This window comes from Melopsittacus undulatus, chromosome 3 (assembly GCF_012275295.1).
Source record: "Melopsittacus undulatus isolate bMelUnd1 chromosome 3, bMelUnd1.mat.Z, whole genome shotgun sequence".
NCBI classification, from domain to species: domain Eukaryota; kingdom Metazoa; phylum Chordata; class Aves; order Psittaciformes; family Psittaculidae; genus Melopsittacus; species Melopsittacus undulatus.
Window position 1 is genome coordinate 103,529,700 of NC_047529.1, and position 16,802 is coordinate 103,546,501.

At 34.1% G+C, this 16,802-nt stretch overlaps 1 protein-coding gene across 1 annotated transcript in view; it reads right to left on the reverse strand.

The window, feature by feature from the left end:
• USH2A (usherin) overlaps positions 1–16,802 on the reverse strand; it is a 375,630-nt gene that overhangs the window by 180,351 nt on the left and 178,477 nt on the right. The window contains exons 32-36 of the mRNA XM_034060823.1: positions 14,533–14,692; positions 13,881–14,052; positions 9,477–9,624; positions 4,525–4,676; positions 566–728 (exon numbers count right to left, since the gene is read on the reverse strand). Of these exons, the coding sequence (XP_033916714.1) occupies positions 566–728; positions 4,525–4,676; positions 9,477–9,624; positions 13,881–14,052; positions 14,533–14,692 (795 nt within the window). The remainder of the gene's footprint in view (positions 1–565; positions 729–4,524; positions 4,677–9,476; positions 9,625–13,880; positions 14,053–14,532; positions 14,693–16,802) is intronic.

Sequence of the window (16,802 nt, forward strand, 5' to 3'; positions counted from 1 at the left end):
AATAAAACAGCTGACCACAGTAAGATTCAACAAATAACTTTTGATTTGGATGTTGAGTCTGTTTGTTATACAGAAATAGAGTCGCTTTTCCTTCCTTCTTTTTAGGAATATGTGTCTAATTTAACTGAATATTTTTTTAGGTACCTGGCTGTTTGTAAGCCTTACTTCTTTATGACTGCTTACATCAATTTCAAATATGCTCATGATCAACTATATTATGAACAACTCTCATGAATGCCTCCCACTTATATAAGCAAACCACCTGAAATCTGGTGAGTCTAGCTTCCTTATCGGAGTTAAGGTTGTGAGATAAGGCTCTATGTGTATATCTAGAGAGCAAATGAGTGCAGGAGGCTTATCTTTATTTGGCAATTTATGTGCTTGTACAAATGTAAAGCACCATAAATCAAAGCAGCTGTTCTTAAAGAATAAAATTGATAATTCTAAAATAATCAATGGAGCGACAAAACAAGCAGGAAATATATAGTGATAAAGGAATTAAGGAAAATATTAAATGGAATATCAATGAAATTATTATACTTATTACAAAGGAAAAAAGTATTACCTTGATCAGCATAGAAGAGACCAGTGACAAGGACTGTGTAAGCCAATTTTCCATTAGGATTATTTGGGGAAAGCCATTTTAATTGAACTTCTTTGGACCCATCAACAGTAGCAAATACATCAATTGTTCCCTGTGGGGAAGCTTCCATAGTCCAAGCTTCTACCTGTAAGTTCAGCCATAAGATCACGGTTTGTTGCCATGGTTTATAAAGAGAGAAGGAGTGAGAAATGCAAGATAAAAAGAAAAGTTATTTGTCAGGAAAAAAACACTGCGTCTTAATTTTGAAGCATTTTACTTTCATTTCATCTGCATTTGCTTGAAGCTGTCAAGCAACTAACATACTTTATACAGAGACACCTGTAAGGAGCAGGGAACATGAAACTGGGAAAGAATAACTCATTTCTTAAAAGCACCATTGCACCTCATGTGAGTGAATGATCTCAGCTTAGCATAGTGGAGGAAGCAGAAATAGAAAACCACAGAGTATTTTTAGTTTCTATATTTTAAAAGACAACTGTAAAGAAAATGCATTTAAATGCTGTAGCAAATTACTACAGGTATTTGATAGAGAAAAAATATTATTTGGAGAGTATTTTCTGCTCCCTAAATTATCTTTAAATTTCACTTAACAGATTTATCTTGCAATAAAAAGTAGGCCTTTAAGAGAGAATAAGATATTATAACTTTTTAATATAAATACTCATTCAATATTATAGAAATATAGCATTGAAATTTCATGACTCATAGTGAACAGTGCTATAGAACAAAATAGTTTCCTCATCCTTTATTTATGGCAACAAGTTTGTTTTTCATACATGATTTATCTGGTATTTTCTAAGGTAGAAGATGGTTTCACACCTTTCTAAGTTCCTCACAAATACAAGTTCATGGGAGTGATAATAAATGTTATTTTTCATGTGCCACACCTGCCATCAAAACAACCAAACATACTTGCTCTATCCTTGAAACATAAATGTTTTACTTTTTAGCATGTACACTTTTGAAAGCTTATTGTTAACAAGTGCCAGGCTATATTGCTGAAGTGCATCACTATCTCTACATGTACTTCTATATTCACAAACTATTATATTTTAGAAATCTGAGCAGCTGCAGTAAAGGCAACAGGGTAGAGCACATGCTTAAAATAAACAACTGATTCATATATTCATTGGATCAGTGCTACATTGATTCTTTGGATATTTCAGTCAAAAACATTCTTATGGAAGAGCTGCACTAAAGTGTGCTTTCTAAGCTAAAATAATTTCCTGTAAAGTTAGTTGTGCTGCTAAATGCAGGTACTCTGATCTCACCACAACAGAAACATGGAGAAATGAATTCTAAGCAATTTTTCTACTGAAAAGGATTAAAATATTCTTAAAACAGTATGAACTTATAGCAATATGTACTACATCCTAAACAGCTGCAACAGCTGTATTGTGTCTCTAGCCTTTTCTTTATGACCTGCTATTCTTTTTAGTATAAGAAATATTAATAGAATTAAATGCATTATCCTCCACAGCTACAACTCTTCAGTGTATTTTAACAATACTCTTTTGTGTTAAAATGCACATTGTGTATGTGAACACAAGGCACAGAAAAGCTGTTTCATATTTCTTTTTCTAAACATTACTTTATACACAATTCTGTGATATTGTCAGATGTGTTTATTAACAACTTAAAAAATACTCTGCTATCATATAAATAACACAATAACACATTAGGAATACTAATAATATTGGGAAAACACAGTCATCCATCTGAATTTAAAAAACAAGTACTAACATTCATATAAGCTAAAGGCCTGAAATTTAGGTCTATTAGCAGTGGGTTGAGGTGACAAACATTCAGCGTTGCCCATCTACATCTATTTACAAGGTATTTTCAAGAGCTAACACATTTCAAACCCAGCAGATTTTCAGATCTCCTGAATTCCTCAAAACAATTTATTAGAGGTTACACTGTTTCTTCATAATCCCTGTTTATATTTGCATTTCTAAAAGCAAAAAAAAAAAACAAGTAGAATAGACACAAAAATGTTATCTTGACTTTACTAGAAAGAGATTAAAAATTATCATTTCTTTATTTACATGTTACCAACCCGCATCTCACTGAAATCAATCACTGACAAAAATAAACTAAACACAAACTATCTAATACTGAAACACAATAGCTGCTAATGCTCTCATAACTGATTTAAGATCTTTAGAGCTACCTTCAGAAACATAAGATGGAGCAATCCCATATTTAGGATAGTCACATAGCACTCATTCATCAATTAGGGCACATTAAGCACAGGATCAGCAACAAAAATAGCTGGAAGCGTATCAGTTTACTGCTGGAAGATGTTTCCTTTACTATTTAAAGACAAAATGTGTGGGTTTTCTTTTTATTCAGTTTTTTTAAGTGTTGGATTTATTTTGTACTTGATACAAAAATCTTTCAAGAAATCTAATGAAGATGCAACACTTAAGTGAGCCTAAATAAAGATGTTGTACTTTAATTCCTGTCATTAGAGATGGATCACTAGCGTTGGAAAACATTTTGCGTACTAATCATGGGATGCAGATGAGTATCAGATACAAGCGACCCCTACTTTGAACTGTTTGAGAAGTCAAGTTACAAGTCTGTATTTCAGTGGAGGTATAAAAAAAGTCTACTAAAAATACTTTTTAAAACCTTAACTACTGATGTTCTGTCCTTTTGATGTCTATTTGATAAGACAGAAGTACTGAAAACATATGTATTTCATCTGTATGCAAAGTCTGGTAACTATTTGTCTTAAACATCGCTACCAACAAAATGGATTAGGTTATTGCACATTGAATACCTTAAAACAAGGCTTGGTTTTGGGGTACATGTGAAGTTGTATAAAATGTACAACAAAAACTGGCAGAAAGCCATTCAAGCTTTTAAGAGTAAATATCCTTCAAAGTAAAGGAAACTATAAAATGTTTAATGGCTATAAAGTCTAGCCTTCTTTTACAGATAGATGATGTTACCAGCATCTGAAAGCAAGAAATCTTGGAAAGAATACTGGAAATGTGACTAAGAAATTATATCATAAAAATAAAACCTGGAAGTTCTTTCAGAGCACAATACAGTTATATTACAAATTCTGACAGAAAAATAAACAGAACATGAAAAAAGCTCCATAATCTTCTGCTTTTCCCCTATTCTTCCTTTTCTTGTTAAAAAAATGAAAAGTACACACATAAAGCTAAATTAAAGAAAAAAAGAATTAACACAGGTTTCTTAGTTATGCTTGAAAACAAAATCAAGCATAGTAGATATTATTTCAGCTATTCATCAGCTACAGTACTATGAAATCATAATGGATTTATCAGTTCAGATACGTGTCTAAAAACCTTAAAAAAACAGAAAGGTCTCAGAAGGCTTGTTTTTCACATGTCAAATTTAATACGTCTTTTTTCTCAAATCCTGAACAAAATAGGTTTTTGTACAAGACTGTTAAAATATGTCAGTATAATATTCTGATCACATACTTGCATTCAAAAGATATTTATGAATAACTATATATTCTTTGCTCCTGTTGCCACTTCTGGCTTCTGCAATTCTCAAATTAACTTCCATCCTTTCAGTCAGGCAGCTAGAAATTTGCCCATTACTGGAACAGTAACTCTTTCTTTAGATACATCCTTATAAATCTGGGTAAAGCACATCTGCACTTTTCAAACATATCAACTCTTTTTAATGTCAATAATGTGTGTTTCAGTCTCAAATTTTGTCTTTCTTTCACTGTACTCCTGTTCTGCTTTGGAATGGTGCCTAACGATGACCTATCAAATCCTTAGCAGCTCTTAAACAGGGTGTTTTTTTTTTAAATGTCACATTTTGCCAGATGGGTTAGTACTGACCAGAGTGAATCATCACCATTTACTCCGATATTCACTGTCATCTGACATTTACTGTGCACCCAGAATGCAAATTAAGGTACTCACCAGTGGACCCCAAGCACAACCTTTTCCAGTACATGCCTGGACTCTGAAGGAATGCAGACTCCAAGGAGCAAGTCCATGAACATAACAACTTAGTTGTGATGAATTTTGCATCAGAACACCATCCATATACAATCCATAGCTAGTAATAATACCTATAAAACAATGTGATAGCACTCAATATCCAAACAGATACAGAGCTTAGAAGAAAACTAACCCTACAGACATTAGTGGTAGTAGTAGCAGTACAGTCAAACAGTTTATAGTGAAGCAAGTGTTTAGCAGGACTGTGTTTACAACACTTAGAAGAAACACATCCTCCCATCTTTTACTGTTGAAAAACTTGCAAGTGGATTGCACCTTTTGAAAACAGCTGCACTGTTTCAAAGACCATCCCTTAAGAAATTCGTTTCTAAATAGCACCTAACATCACCTTGGAATCACGAAAACTGAGGCAATTGTGTTTCACAGCCTATTCTGCATATGCCTGTCTACACAAGAAGTAGAGACACAAACAAAACCACCTCAAATCTTAACGACCTTGGGCTTAGAAAGAAAGATTGTGATCTACATTATAACTGAAGCACAGAAGGACAATTTAGGCCAGTGCTATAACTTTGATAAATCAGGAAGTGATGTGTGGAAGGGTCCTGTTTGGAAAACAGCTTTACACACTTTTCTAAACAAAACCACACATAAACCAATACTGATAGCTGTTTCCTTCTAAGTATGCTGTAGAAAAAGTCCTGAAGTAAACTATTACTTACATATTCAAACTAAAGGAAGAAAAGACATTTTCAAACTCAAAACAAGTATTAGCAAGACTTTTAGATAGATGAGAGAATGGTCCTGGTGTAATGGGCTAATACTAACTCAAAAATTGCAGATGACCGCTTACCTCACTTATAAGAAAACTTAAATCTGTTCTTCTGAAGGTGCATGACAGGATAGCATGAATCCTGTACAGACTGTACACACACAGTGTTTAGAACTGAATAAACTAAAGACTAAATTTCATAGATTGGCTTAGATTTTGGAAGTTGAGATTGCAAAAGAATAAATTTTTATTTATTCCTATTTATCTATTCCTCCATCTTTCTCCCTTCTGAATATTCTCTTTTTTAAAAAGCTATATTTAAACCTTAAGGCCAAGATACGCTAAGCTATAGGGTGCATTAGAAGTGAGTTCAGTTCAGAGGATGCCTTCTGATCTTCCCATTATAGAAAACATCTTTGTATTGTAAAAATATGGCACAGTTCACCTGTTCTTCCCTTTAAACTGAATTGTTTGAAACTACACTGAGGAAGATATTGTTTGAAACTGAGAAAAGATTTTCCCCTCTACTGAATGGAGAAATGTTTCGTAAATAAAAATGTATACACAACTGTTTCAGCTGAAGAGCTATTGAAGAGTTATACTTCAAAAATTATATACAACAAAACAATGCAGAGCTGCATATGGTGAAGTGATTCACAGATTCCTCAATTTTAGAAAAGCAAGAAGCTAAACTCAAGTCAGATACCAGAGATCTGGATGTGGGAGGAAGTCCTGGTAAATCTCGGATTATCAATCCTACCACGTTTGAAAGGCTTCCTAAAGCAAAAGTCCCTTGGGGTTCTGTGTCTAGTTGCTTGTAAAGCAAGAGCATTAATGGTTGATATTTGCCCTACATCAAATAAACAAATTATATATATATAATTTGCATCAGAACATATTGCATATATATGGTACATACATATGTGTGTGCATAGATATATATACATATATATATGTTAACCAACATATTTATCTCACAGTAAAAATGCGAATACTGACATTAAAGATGTATTTTACAGGAAAAAACAAACCAACCAACCAACCAAAACCCCCTGAAGTACTTTTAGTATCTATCTCAGTAGCAATAACCCTTTACAGGAACCTACAAATCATTATTAATTCCTTTGATATTTCTGGTAACAGCACGAACCATAATGTGATCACTTGATATTAACATGGGTGTCATACGTGCCTCTATGGGATCCCCATTGTAACTAAGTGTTCATTAACTGTACAAGTATTTTAAGGTCTTCCTAAAGCCACAGCACCTTGCAGCATTCACACTCTGAGGAGCAGCTGGTCAACACTGTGAGCTTTTTTTTCTCTGAATGAAAAGATTACAGAATGAAAAGAAAGAACAAAGTACATTTCAGAACAAAAGAGCTCATAGTCTGACTTTGACTTGAGATGGGAAGCCATTTTTCTGAATTAGCTGATAATTCTTTTCAGCCAGGAATAAATAACTTAGCCTCTCTATTTCACCACTCTATGTTTCCAAAGCATACTGAGAAAAAGTTCAAAGTCTCCCCAAATATTACCTACTTTTTAAAGACTTTATAGATATGCCTGAAGTTTATCATCTGTGAAGTATTGCAAAGTATAGCACATTTTTGTGTTAAGCACAAGGCTTTATGAGCAACACATAGTCACCATGAAAAGATGTAGTTTCTTCATAATTATTAAGTCTAGGTAGCTAGATTAAATCTTGGTTTCATTTAAAACAAAATCTCTATTGACTATAATACAATTACGTTTCACTTAAAGAAAATCAACAAAGCAAATAAAGCTTAAACTGAAAAAAGCTATGCACTCTTCCCTTTTTCTTCCTCCTCTTCCTTCCCTGGGTAAGACTATATGATCTGTCAATGATATTCCAAACACTGAAGATGAAAAGAGGCTTTGAATCTAAAGTACTACAACCATTTTACTCTTCAGGTACAATCTAGAGGTCAAATCTTAGGACAACATACTTTTATTTATGTAGATTTTACTGACTACAAGCACGGATCTTCTCTCACAAGCACAAGCATTTTCAGGAACAAGTACTGGATTAGTTCACTGAATAACTAATTACTATACCTAATATTTCCCATACAAATTCCATATAGCCTTGGAAGATACAGTTCAGATCAAGACTTAATTTTAATTATCTATGACTATACAGTAAGACTGTAATAGATATGTTATAAAGAATATATGATTCTTTATTGAGACCACTAGAATAGTGGAGGCTCAAAACAGAGTATCTGATGCTACATGTCATTTCACAGAATCATAGAATGGTTAGGTTTGGAAGGGAACTTAAAGATCATCTAGTAACCATTTCACAAGCCTTTCCATATCTTACCCTCATCTAAATAGTCAATATCACTTATATTACACTATCCACATATGGGACATATATGTGACAGAAATAGGGGGCTCTGCTGTGAAGTGGCATAACTCTGTGCCATGCACCATCAACCATTTTATTGCTGGTTTGAAAATAAGATAAAAGAAAATGTGCATATTACAAACACATTCAGTATATCATCTTCCAAATGTCTTTTTTCTCTACCTGGTACACAAATAACATTTTTAAAGCAACCTTTAACAAAGAATTAAGTGTATTGTTACATGTTTTCTATAAAATGAAATATTTTTTTTTCCCACAAAATAATATAAATTAGCCTTACATTCAACCAAAACTGCAGCCCAATTATTTTTTGGTGAGGGTGTACTAACACCCTCAGCTGTTTCCTAATAACCTATTTATTGTATTTAAAAGGAGAGCTAAGTTGTACATAGTAAATATTGTATTAACAATAAGAAATAATGTACAAATTTGGGCATGTATTCCCAAGTTTTAGTTGTTTTAATGAAGCTTGTGGAAATTCAGTTATCAAACTATGAGTCTTTATCTTTTGTGTTGTTGAAATGCATGTATAAATAAATGTATGTATATATATTTATTTGAATAGTTAAGCCACTGTCTAAACCAGTTGGATTTTTTTCCCCACACTGAAGAAGGGATAGTAGAATCAGTTCATGACGTGAACTATTACATGTAAAATTATTCAGATTTTAGCCACTAAGCCACATATAAGATCTTTCTGCATTCTTTCTCACTCCCTGCAGCCACATCCTTTACCCCTCCCCTTTCTCCTTCCTCTTTGTCTTCCTCTAATATTTTGCCACATATGGAATTTTGGATACAGGGTTAGAGGGTTTCTAAAGTGCTAGCAGGCAAAAACTTCCAATATGACTCCTACATAAAGATCACAAATTATCCAATACATTATTTAACAACAGGTGACACACTCTTATTTCTCTCTAAAAGCAATGTAAGACCTTACAGAATATTACATATATGTAGCTTTTACAATTACCAATTTTGGGGGGATTATTTAAAGTGCCTTGTAGTGAAGTTTTACAAGTAGGATGTGCTGTGCCACACAACTGAAGGTGGGGAAAAACTTGCAGGGGAAAAATTAAATTCATGTAAAACCACAGTGAGAAATAATTTTTATATATGAATATGATAAGCCAATGAAAAAAAAAATCTGTTGTTTAAATTCAGTGATTTCTATCTATATAACATCTTCTGTTGTGCTTTAAACTGTTACATGCACGATAATAAAATCAAGGTATATTCCAACACTACATGATACTGTGCAGTAGTGTTAGAAATGTAAAACCTTCCCTAAAGTTTTATACACACATATATTTCACAGTGGAAATCATTTCTAAACTAAAGAAAGTATATTATTTAGCTTACACAGGACTGTGGAGAACACAAATCTAATATTACTTATCAATTCATGTAAAAGAAATTAATATTTTATTGGAAGGTGAAATCAGCATCCTAGACTGATATTCTCAAAGAATGCCTATTTCTCAGCTCAGTTATCCTGGAAAACATTAAACAATGAGATGCAGTTCACACAAACTAACAAAAGGGAGCACTTTTGAGCCACTAAAACCATGCGATAGGCTGAAACCCCACAATCTCCTAGCTGCAGACAATGATACTATCTCAGGTATTTTATGTGCTAAAATGATCATTAAAAATTAAGCACCACATATAAGCTGCCATTTAGAATATTAATTTACCTTTACTAATCATCTTTTTAACTTGAGGCTAGAAGAGTTCACTTACCATTCGGATACTCAGGCTTAGTCCATGAGATGTTAAAAGAGTCAGATGAATATGACTGGGCTTTTGGAGCAGGAACACCTTCTGGTGTACTCTCATCTGTTATAGCTGTGCTAGCTTCACTTATTGAACATCCACCTGCAGTGCAAGCCTTAAAATATGAATCGAAACAAATAAACATATTTTAATGTAATGCCAGTAATTTTAGCAATGCTTTTCTGTGAAGTTTTAGAATTTTTACATATTTAAACTAAGTCTGTGAAAATACTTTTCTTAGCATGGATTTGTTTATTTCTTTTCTTAAACAACAAGATGCGCTACATATGATACATAGTTTTTAGGTAGACTGTAGCTAAACATTATACTAATGTCTGACTTGCAGTATTTTGCATTTAAGTGTGAGTCATAATTACAATTAGTTTTCCACTGCTTTTGTAGCTGCAGTAAAAAACAAACAAACAAACAAAAAGAATACAAAAGGTATCATTTACAGTGCAAAACTGCTGGAATTGACTGAAAAGCTCTCACAAGTTCCAGACACAATACACTGACCAACTCTCGATGCACTGAAATTATCTCGATGAACAGTCACTGAGAAAAACATGCCATTCAGACAGTTCTGCACTTCCTGAAAGCATAGAGTGATGTGCAGGTGTAATTAAAAGAGTGAAAAAATACTATTATAAATCAGTATGTAACAGTTATTACTACATGTTTATGAATAATAGTCAAATCATTTGTATTTCAGTTACCATACAAGAAAGATGGATTACACTACTTTTATATTTTGCTTGATTAAGAAACAATACAATGTGCAAAAATAAATGTGAATATTGCCTGACAACAAGCTTTTAAAGTTTTACATTTTTACATATAAGACTCCACAGCTACGGTCCTTACATGTACTGGTTTTCCAATTACTTGCACTGAGTGAAAAGAGACAGGAGTTCTCACAGAAGTCAAACCCGAACAAGAATATAGAAAATCTGTACTAGATTTAAAGATTCCTTAGTTTATTGTTTAATTTTATTGCTTAGAAATAAAATAAATCAAAACCCAAACTCAACAAAGATCCAGATTCAGACATACTTCTAATTAAAACTTTTAGAATCATCTCTTTTTTAGGAGTTGCTCATGCGCTGAAGTGTGTGCTCTGGATCATCTGCACATAAAGGAAATATAACGTTGTCCAGATCTCCAGAAATAAAATGTTTCTTTCAAGATAGTATATTTTATTTGAAAAGATTAGCTTCAATTTCTCATTTTCCAGTGTGTTTCAAATCAGAGAGCAGTCTACATCTTTCCTACCCTGCTCCAAGTGTATGCTAACGATTTACCCATGGGTAAAAGTAAGAACTGTTTGTAAATGAGAGGCTATTTGATATACCAAGATTCTGCTGATGTCACTGGAAATTACACTCCCAACACAACTACAGATTGTGTTCAGTCTGGGCTATCTAATAACGATGAAAAAATGCAGCCTCAGGTTTGGGAACATCTGAAAATGGCATTTACTTTAAACACAAATAGTGTTTGAAATAGTCAGCTTAGACAATGCTCAGATAATTGTTAGCATTTTGTTTAGGAAAATATTTAAGACAGTTATCCTTCCAGAAAATGCAAACTATTCTTCAGATTATTTCACTTCTATTGGCTTAATGAAGAAGCTGAAAACACCAGCTCTAGAAAATCTCTTCCTTGCACATTTCTCATTACCTTGTTGAACAAGTTCCACTGAGCTCTCCTCAGCAGTGGAGTGCTTTTTCATTCAGGGGCTCAGTAACAGCAGCCTTCCCATTTATTTATCGTTTGAATTTCGTGAAATTCAATTTGTGTACCCCTGAAACTTGCTGGGGAATGAAGCGTCTGATTCTTCTAATAAAAATCAGTAAAAGAAAACTCATCTACATTTTAAACAGTGGGTTTTTAGGTCAGTGAATCCAAACAGACTGGGCATTGCTGAGACAATCACATCCAGAAATGCCATGAAGTCCTACACTGGCCATACTAAACTTCAGCGAGAAACAGATTTGAGGCAAATTTTGCAAAAATACTTAGGCATCAAGATAGCCAAAAGACAGATACAAACCACATAACAAGACACCACACAGGGATTCTCCTGTTAGCACCAGAGCTGGCTTAGACACAAAACACAGCCATGAGGAGATACTAGCTTAACAGTTGAATCACAAAAGCACTCAAATCATACAAATGGGTGTGCCACCCCGGCTACTTTCAGCTTTTCATTTGCTTCCAGACTGGCCTGGCTCACACTCATCCATGTTAAAGCATGAACAGAGCAAAAGCAAGTTCCTTTCACTGATCCATGGAAACATGACTTAAGATTTTTCAGCTGACTTTTAAAAAGAAGCAGTCATGTTGCTTATAAAAGTGGTTGCACTAGTTATGAATACAACTGCTACATATTAATGGCAGGAATAAATTGTAGAAACTGGTAAGAACATACAAAGACAGACATTTTGTTAACGTAGTGTACGTATATTAACCTGTCATACAAAAGCTAAAGCCAGCAGCCTGTGAGGTGCTGACAGTTCTGCTGAGGAGGATCCTGATTCCTGTGTTCAAAGCAGCAACTTTTGAGGACTCAACTTAAAATGTCTCATGTAAACCAAAGCCAGTTTTTGAATGGATACAAAACAAAACTAGTATTACCTGTGAAACAAGGGAAAGAAAAAGGTTCAAGCTGATATAACTATTTCATTCTAAACAAAGCAAACAAGCGTTAATTCCCAGTGCTGAAGGTATTCTATTGTTGTCTTGACTTTAAAAGTTTTATTGTAATTCCTAATAAATTACATGTGAAATGCTAAATATTTCAACTTTTTCCAGGTGTGCATGTGTGATATAGTTTTGCTATATTTGATGTTAACATTTGTACACACTGAAACTTTGTAACTTGGAAATCTGTAACATGACATTTCACTGGATCCAAATGTTTTAAGAAAGCTATCACACCTCAGAGACAATGGGCAAATCATGTACTTTTAGACTTGCCATTTTAGAGCTGCAAGGACATTTAGGTCTTCTAACTTTCCTATCACAGATGACTGCATCTTGTCCAGGTAAATATGGTTATCTCCATCACCAGAGGACATTATCTTTTCTTACTTTCTGGTTACCATTGATGTAATGCAAATATTAAAAAACAAATCAAAACCACCAATCAATAGGAAATAAAAATATAAACATTAAAGATTCATAAAAATGTATTCAGTAACTTATGGAAAAGCTGTACAAGATAAAGTAAAACCAAAGTCAACACAACACCTGTTTCAACCATGTTCCATGGCAGAGCCACCAAAAGAAGCAGTCCCAGTTACTCTCCAGATCCTACCTGTTAATTCTCCCTTGATCCTCTCTCCTTGTGCCCCTCAGCACCACCACCACCCTCCCCACCCCTCAGGAGCGGGGCAGGAGCATGGAAGAGCTGTCGCACAGTGAAGGACTGCAGAAATTCTTTTGATAGTCCCATATTTATGGTAAAAGGCATAAAATGCCCGTTGTAGTACTGCCCTAGTTTTGGACCTGGTGCTATTTTATATGCTATACAATTTACTATGCTGAAATATCTAGGCACAAATGAATTAATTTCAACATGAATCTAAGCTTTAATTAGACTGAATATCCTTGCTTTTTCAAGTTCAAGTCAGCTCCTTATCATCACCTGAAGATAGCTTATTTTTGTGGTATAATATTTAGAACATTCAAGAGCATGCTAAGAAAAAATGAATGCATACCCAGTCTACATAAATGTAAATTTATTCATAATCAAGAGCAGAATATTTTTCTATGGCATTTATCAAAGCAAATATCCTTATATAGGTATTGTTATAAAATGAACAGTGTGCTTAAAACAAGGGACAATCCCATGCTTTTATACACATATTTTCAAGTTTGTTACTGAGCTGAAGCTCTTCTATTTCATCATAAAATAAAACTAGTAAGAAAGATATGTAATGAAAACATGAAGCACTTTTATACTGTTTTAAATGAACAAACTGCTGTTTTATACTGAACACTTTTCCTTTCTGCTATTTCCTTCTACATACAGATTTTATGAAGAAATAGCAAATTATCATGGTACAAAATGTGAAAGACTAATCAAATACAAGAAACTATTGAATACAAGTTTTTAAGTCTTTCATATAGTTCTGGTAAAGTCTCTGTTAGTTAATCCTTGAAAAAACTCTGTGTTTAAATTATATACATGTTTGTTGAGGCCAGTTTTGAAACAAAACACTTGTTGTTCAGGATGGCTCATCCACCTTGGTTTCAGAAAGATGTTAAAGAAAAGTGAATGCATAAACCATTAAGTATTCAAGATGTTAACCACATCAGAGTAATTTTCACTACTTTACACCTCTACTACACATCTTTAAAACTTACAGCTAGTTTTATGAGGTATTCAGTACCCGGGAAAAGCTGATGAATAGTAAAATCCAGAAAAAGTTCTGTGCTATTATAGATTAGATTCCACTTTGTAAAATTCTGCTCATTTTTGGCAATATAAATCATATAGCGATCTAGGATTCCATTTACTGCTACTGGTTCTTTCCATCTGCAAATAAAAGCAAAACATGATTAAGACCAGCAAAGATTCAGACCATACTGAAACACGTAATGTTTGTTTAGGGGACTTTGTGGGGTTTTTATAAGAATTTGAAAACATAGCTGTGTAACCATGAAAATAAGTCAAAGACATACCTCTAGTATTTGTATTCAATAGGTAAATGATTACAGTAACACACAAAGCAGGGGCTACAAAACAGGCATATCACCAGAACATATCCTGCACTGAAGTTTTTCAGAGGCTATGCCCATATGTAGGTTATACTGATTGCGTAAAGACAAAATGGAAATTAAGTTGGCAAGTGATAATCAGAAGGTTCACAGAACCACTAAACTAATCACTTCTATGCATTTAATCATAATAAATTTAATTTTATGTCACAAACCCTTCCCCTGATTGAACTCACAGGAATTCTTGAATAAACTGATGCACTATTGTGTTGTCAGGAAAGAAGAAACCATTACTTACTGTACATATATTGTTCTAGGATCCAAAACCGTCAGGACTGGGGCATCTACATGAGACGGTGGTAGCTGTGCTGTAAACAAGGTGACCCGAGAACTGTTTGTACAGCCAGCGAGTGTGCATGCAGTGAGAAGAAACTGGTGTGGCGTAAAAACTGCTAAATCTAGGGGGGGAAAAAGGAATATTAGTTTACTTCGTATATTAATTTTACCTTGTTTTTCTATAACTATCAGAGGGTAGTGAATTCATAAAATCAAGAGGAAGAGGGACTTGTATGTCTTAGATGTTTCTCATTTTTCCCAGAGGAGTGAATGAGTATTTGCTGATTAACAGCAAATAACTAAAAATTTTAACTATTAACAGGTCTATGGGACACGCATTGGTTGAGATGACCTCATTGTACAGTACATTTACACTTAAATACACATCACCCAAACAAAAAGAAAGATGTTAGCCTCTCAGGTGCTATGTACTACATCAATTCTCTACAGTGGCAAATGAACACCTTTAAGATGATTAAATCAAATCAAATTAATGATAAAACAAGTACAGATTCATTAACACAGCCAGGTTGTATTTTGTTTAAAAATGTGATGTATGCACATGAATGTCAAGCAACAATACATACAAGGATTCACTTCATGCAGATTTCATTATAAGCATGAACACAAAGGAAACTCATTGTTGCCACCACTCATAACGGTCACTGCTTTCTTTGCCTGTCTTCAGCTGCATGAATGACAAACATTTGTAACATATATTTCACTAAAGACAGCCTGTCTAATGCTATAGCAATACAACTATTAAATGGTAATTTATTATGAAACTATTCCAATTACAGCTGAAAATGGTGACTAAAACATAGCAACTTTGCTGAATAAATATTCTAAATGCTCTTCAGCCTCATATATTCTTCCCTATACTGATAAAGGAATCTTTGTCAGAAAAATTATAGTAGGAAAGTAATGCAGACATAATTGTCTAACCTTTTATTTTTTATATTAAAATATAAATCACAGAATTTTAATGAGCAAATCCTTTAAGAAGGAATTTCTAATTGGGCTTTTGGCAACAGTATTAAGGTATGCAAAAAAAATGCAGATGTTATAGGTAGACATTTTAGTATGCCAGAAAAGTTGTGGGTTTTTGCAAGACACGACAAATACAGGCGATCTCAGGGCCAAATAATACCAAGTTATCATTTTGTGTAAATATACTGATTAGCACAAACTAAAAGATCGATAACAGAAACATCTCTAAAGCAGAAATGTTATACACTCAAGTTCTTTCTTGTTAGTTTTCCCCTCATATAATGTCCCCAGTCCCTGCTGGAATGGAATTCCTTCTGATTTACCCCACTGTGTGTGAGGAGAGAATGAACTGGTACTATTGAAAAGGAAGTATCTTTCAGTGGTGTTGCACTATAGAGCACATGGCAAAGTGTGAGTTAAAAAAAAGCCATAAAAAAAAAATCGTCAAGTGAATGCCTGTAACACGGTGACATGTTTAATCAACATAATGGGTCTGATTCTACCAGGGTTAAGCAGTGCTTATGCGGGTGAGAGGGGGAAAGCACACTCCAGAGCAGGTGCTCAAGCTGGCTCAGCAAGCGGAGAAAGTAAACTCCACACACGGTACCAACGGTATTGCCCTCATTAGTGTACACCTTCCTGCATCCCTTCTTCCTTGCAGCTGCCATCTGAGAAGTCACAGAAAGTACAAATGGAGATGGAAGTCTGTGACACAACTATCAGATATTCCATGTTCCAGGTGGGCAAGCAAGTGATGAGAAGGATTTTACTTTTAGCAATCATAAAAGGAACAGCTGAAAGCAATCCATGCATCTATTTAATTCATATCCTTGTATATAATGAACACACATTCTTCCCTGGAATTAAACTATATTGTGTGGCTTCACTTAGCAGGGCAAATAAAACACAGGAGAAGGGAGAAGAGAAAAAGAAGTGGATCTCTCTTTTTCCATTTATTTGTGGTGAACACTGTTTTCCTTGTACACAGATTTGTGATGGTGATTGGGGAGGGGTATTTTTCTCTACTTTATGGAACTGGTTTTTAAAATAGGTAGCTTGTACTGAAACCCAGAGTTGATGCACACAGTAGCTGCTGAGACTACCTGCATGCATAAGGGTTTCTGGAAATATCTAGTTAAATTTGAAGAGGGAGGAACTTTGTCAAAGATGAAGAAATGGAAGATGTTTTATTTCCCTCCCTGAAAAAAAATAAATGACTGAAAGTTACTATGTGCATCACAG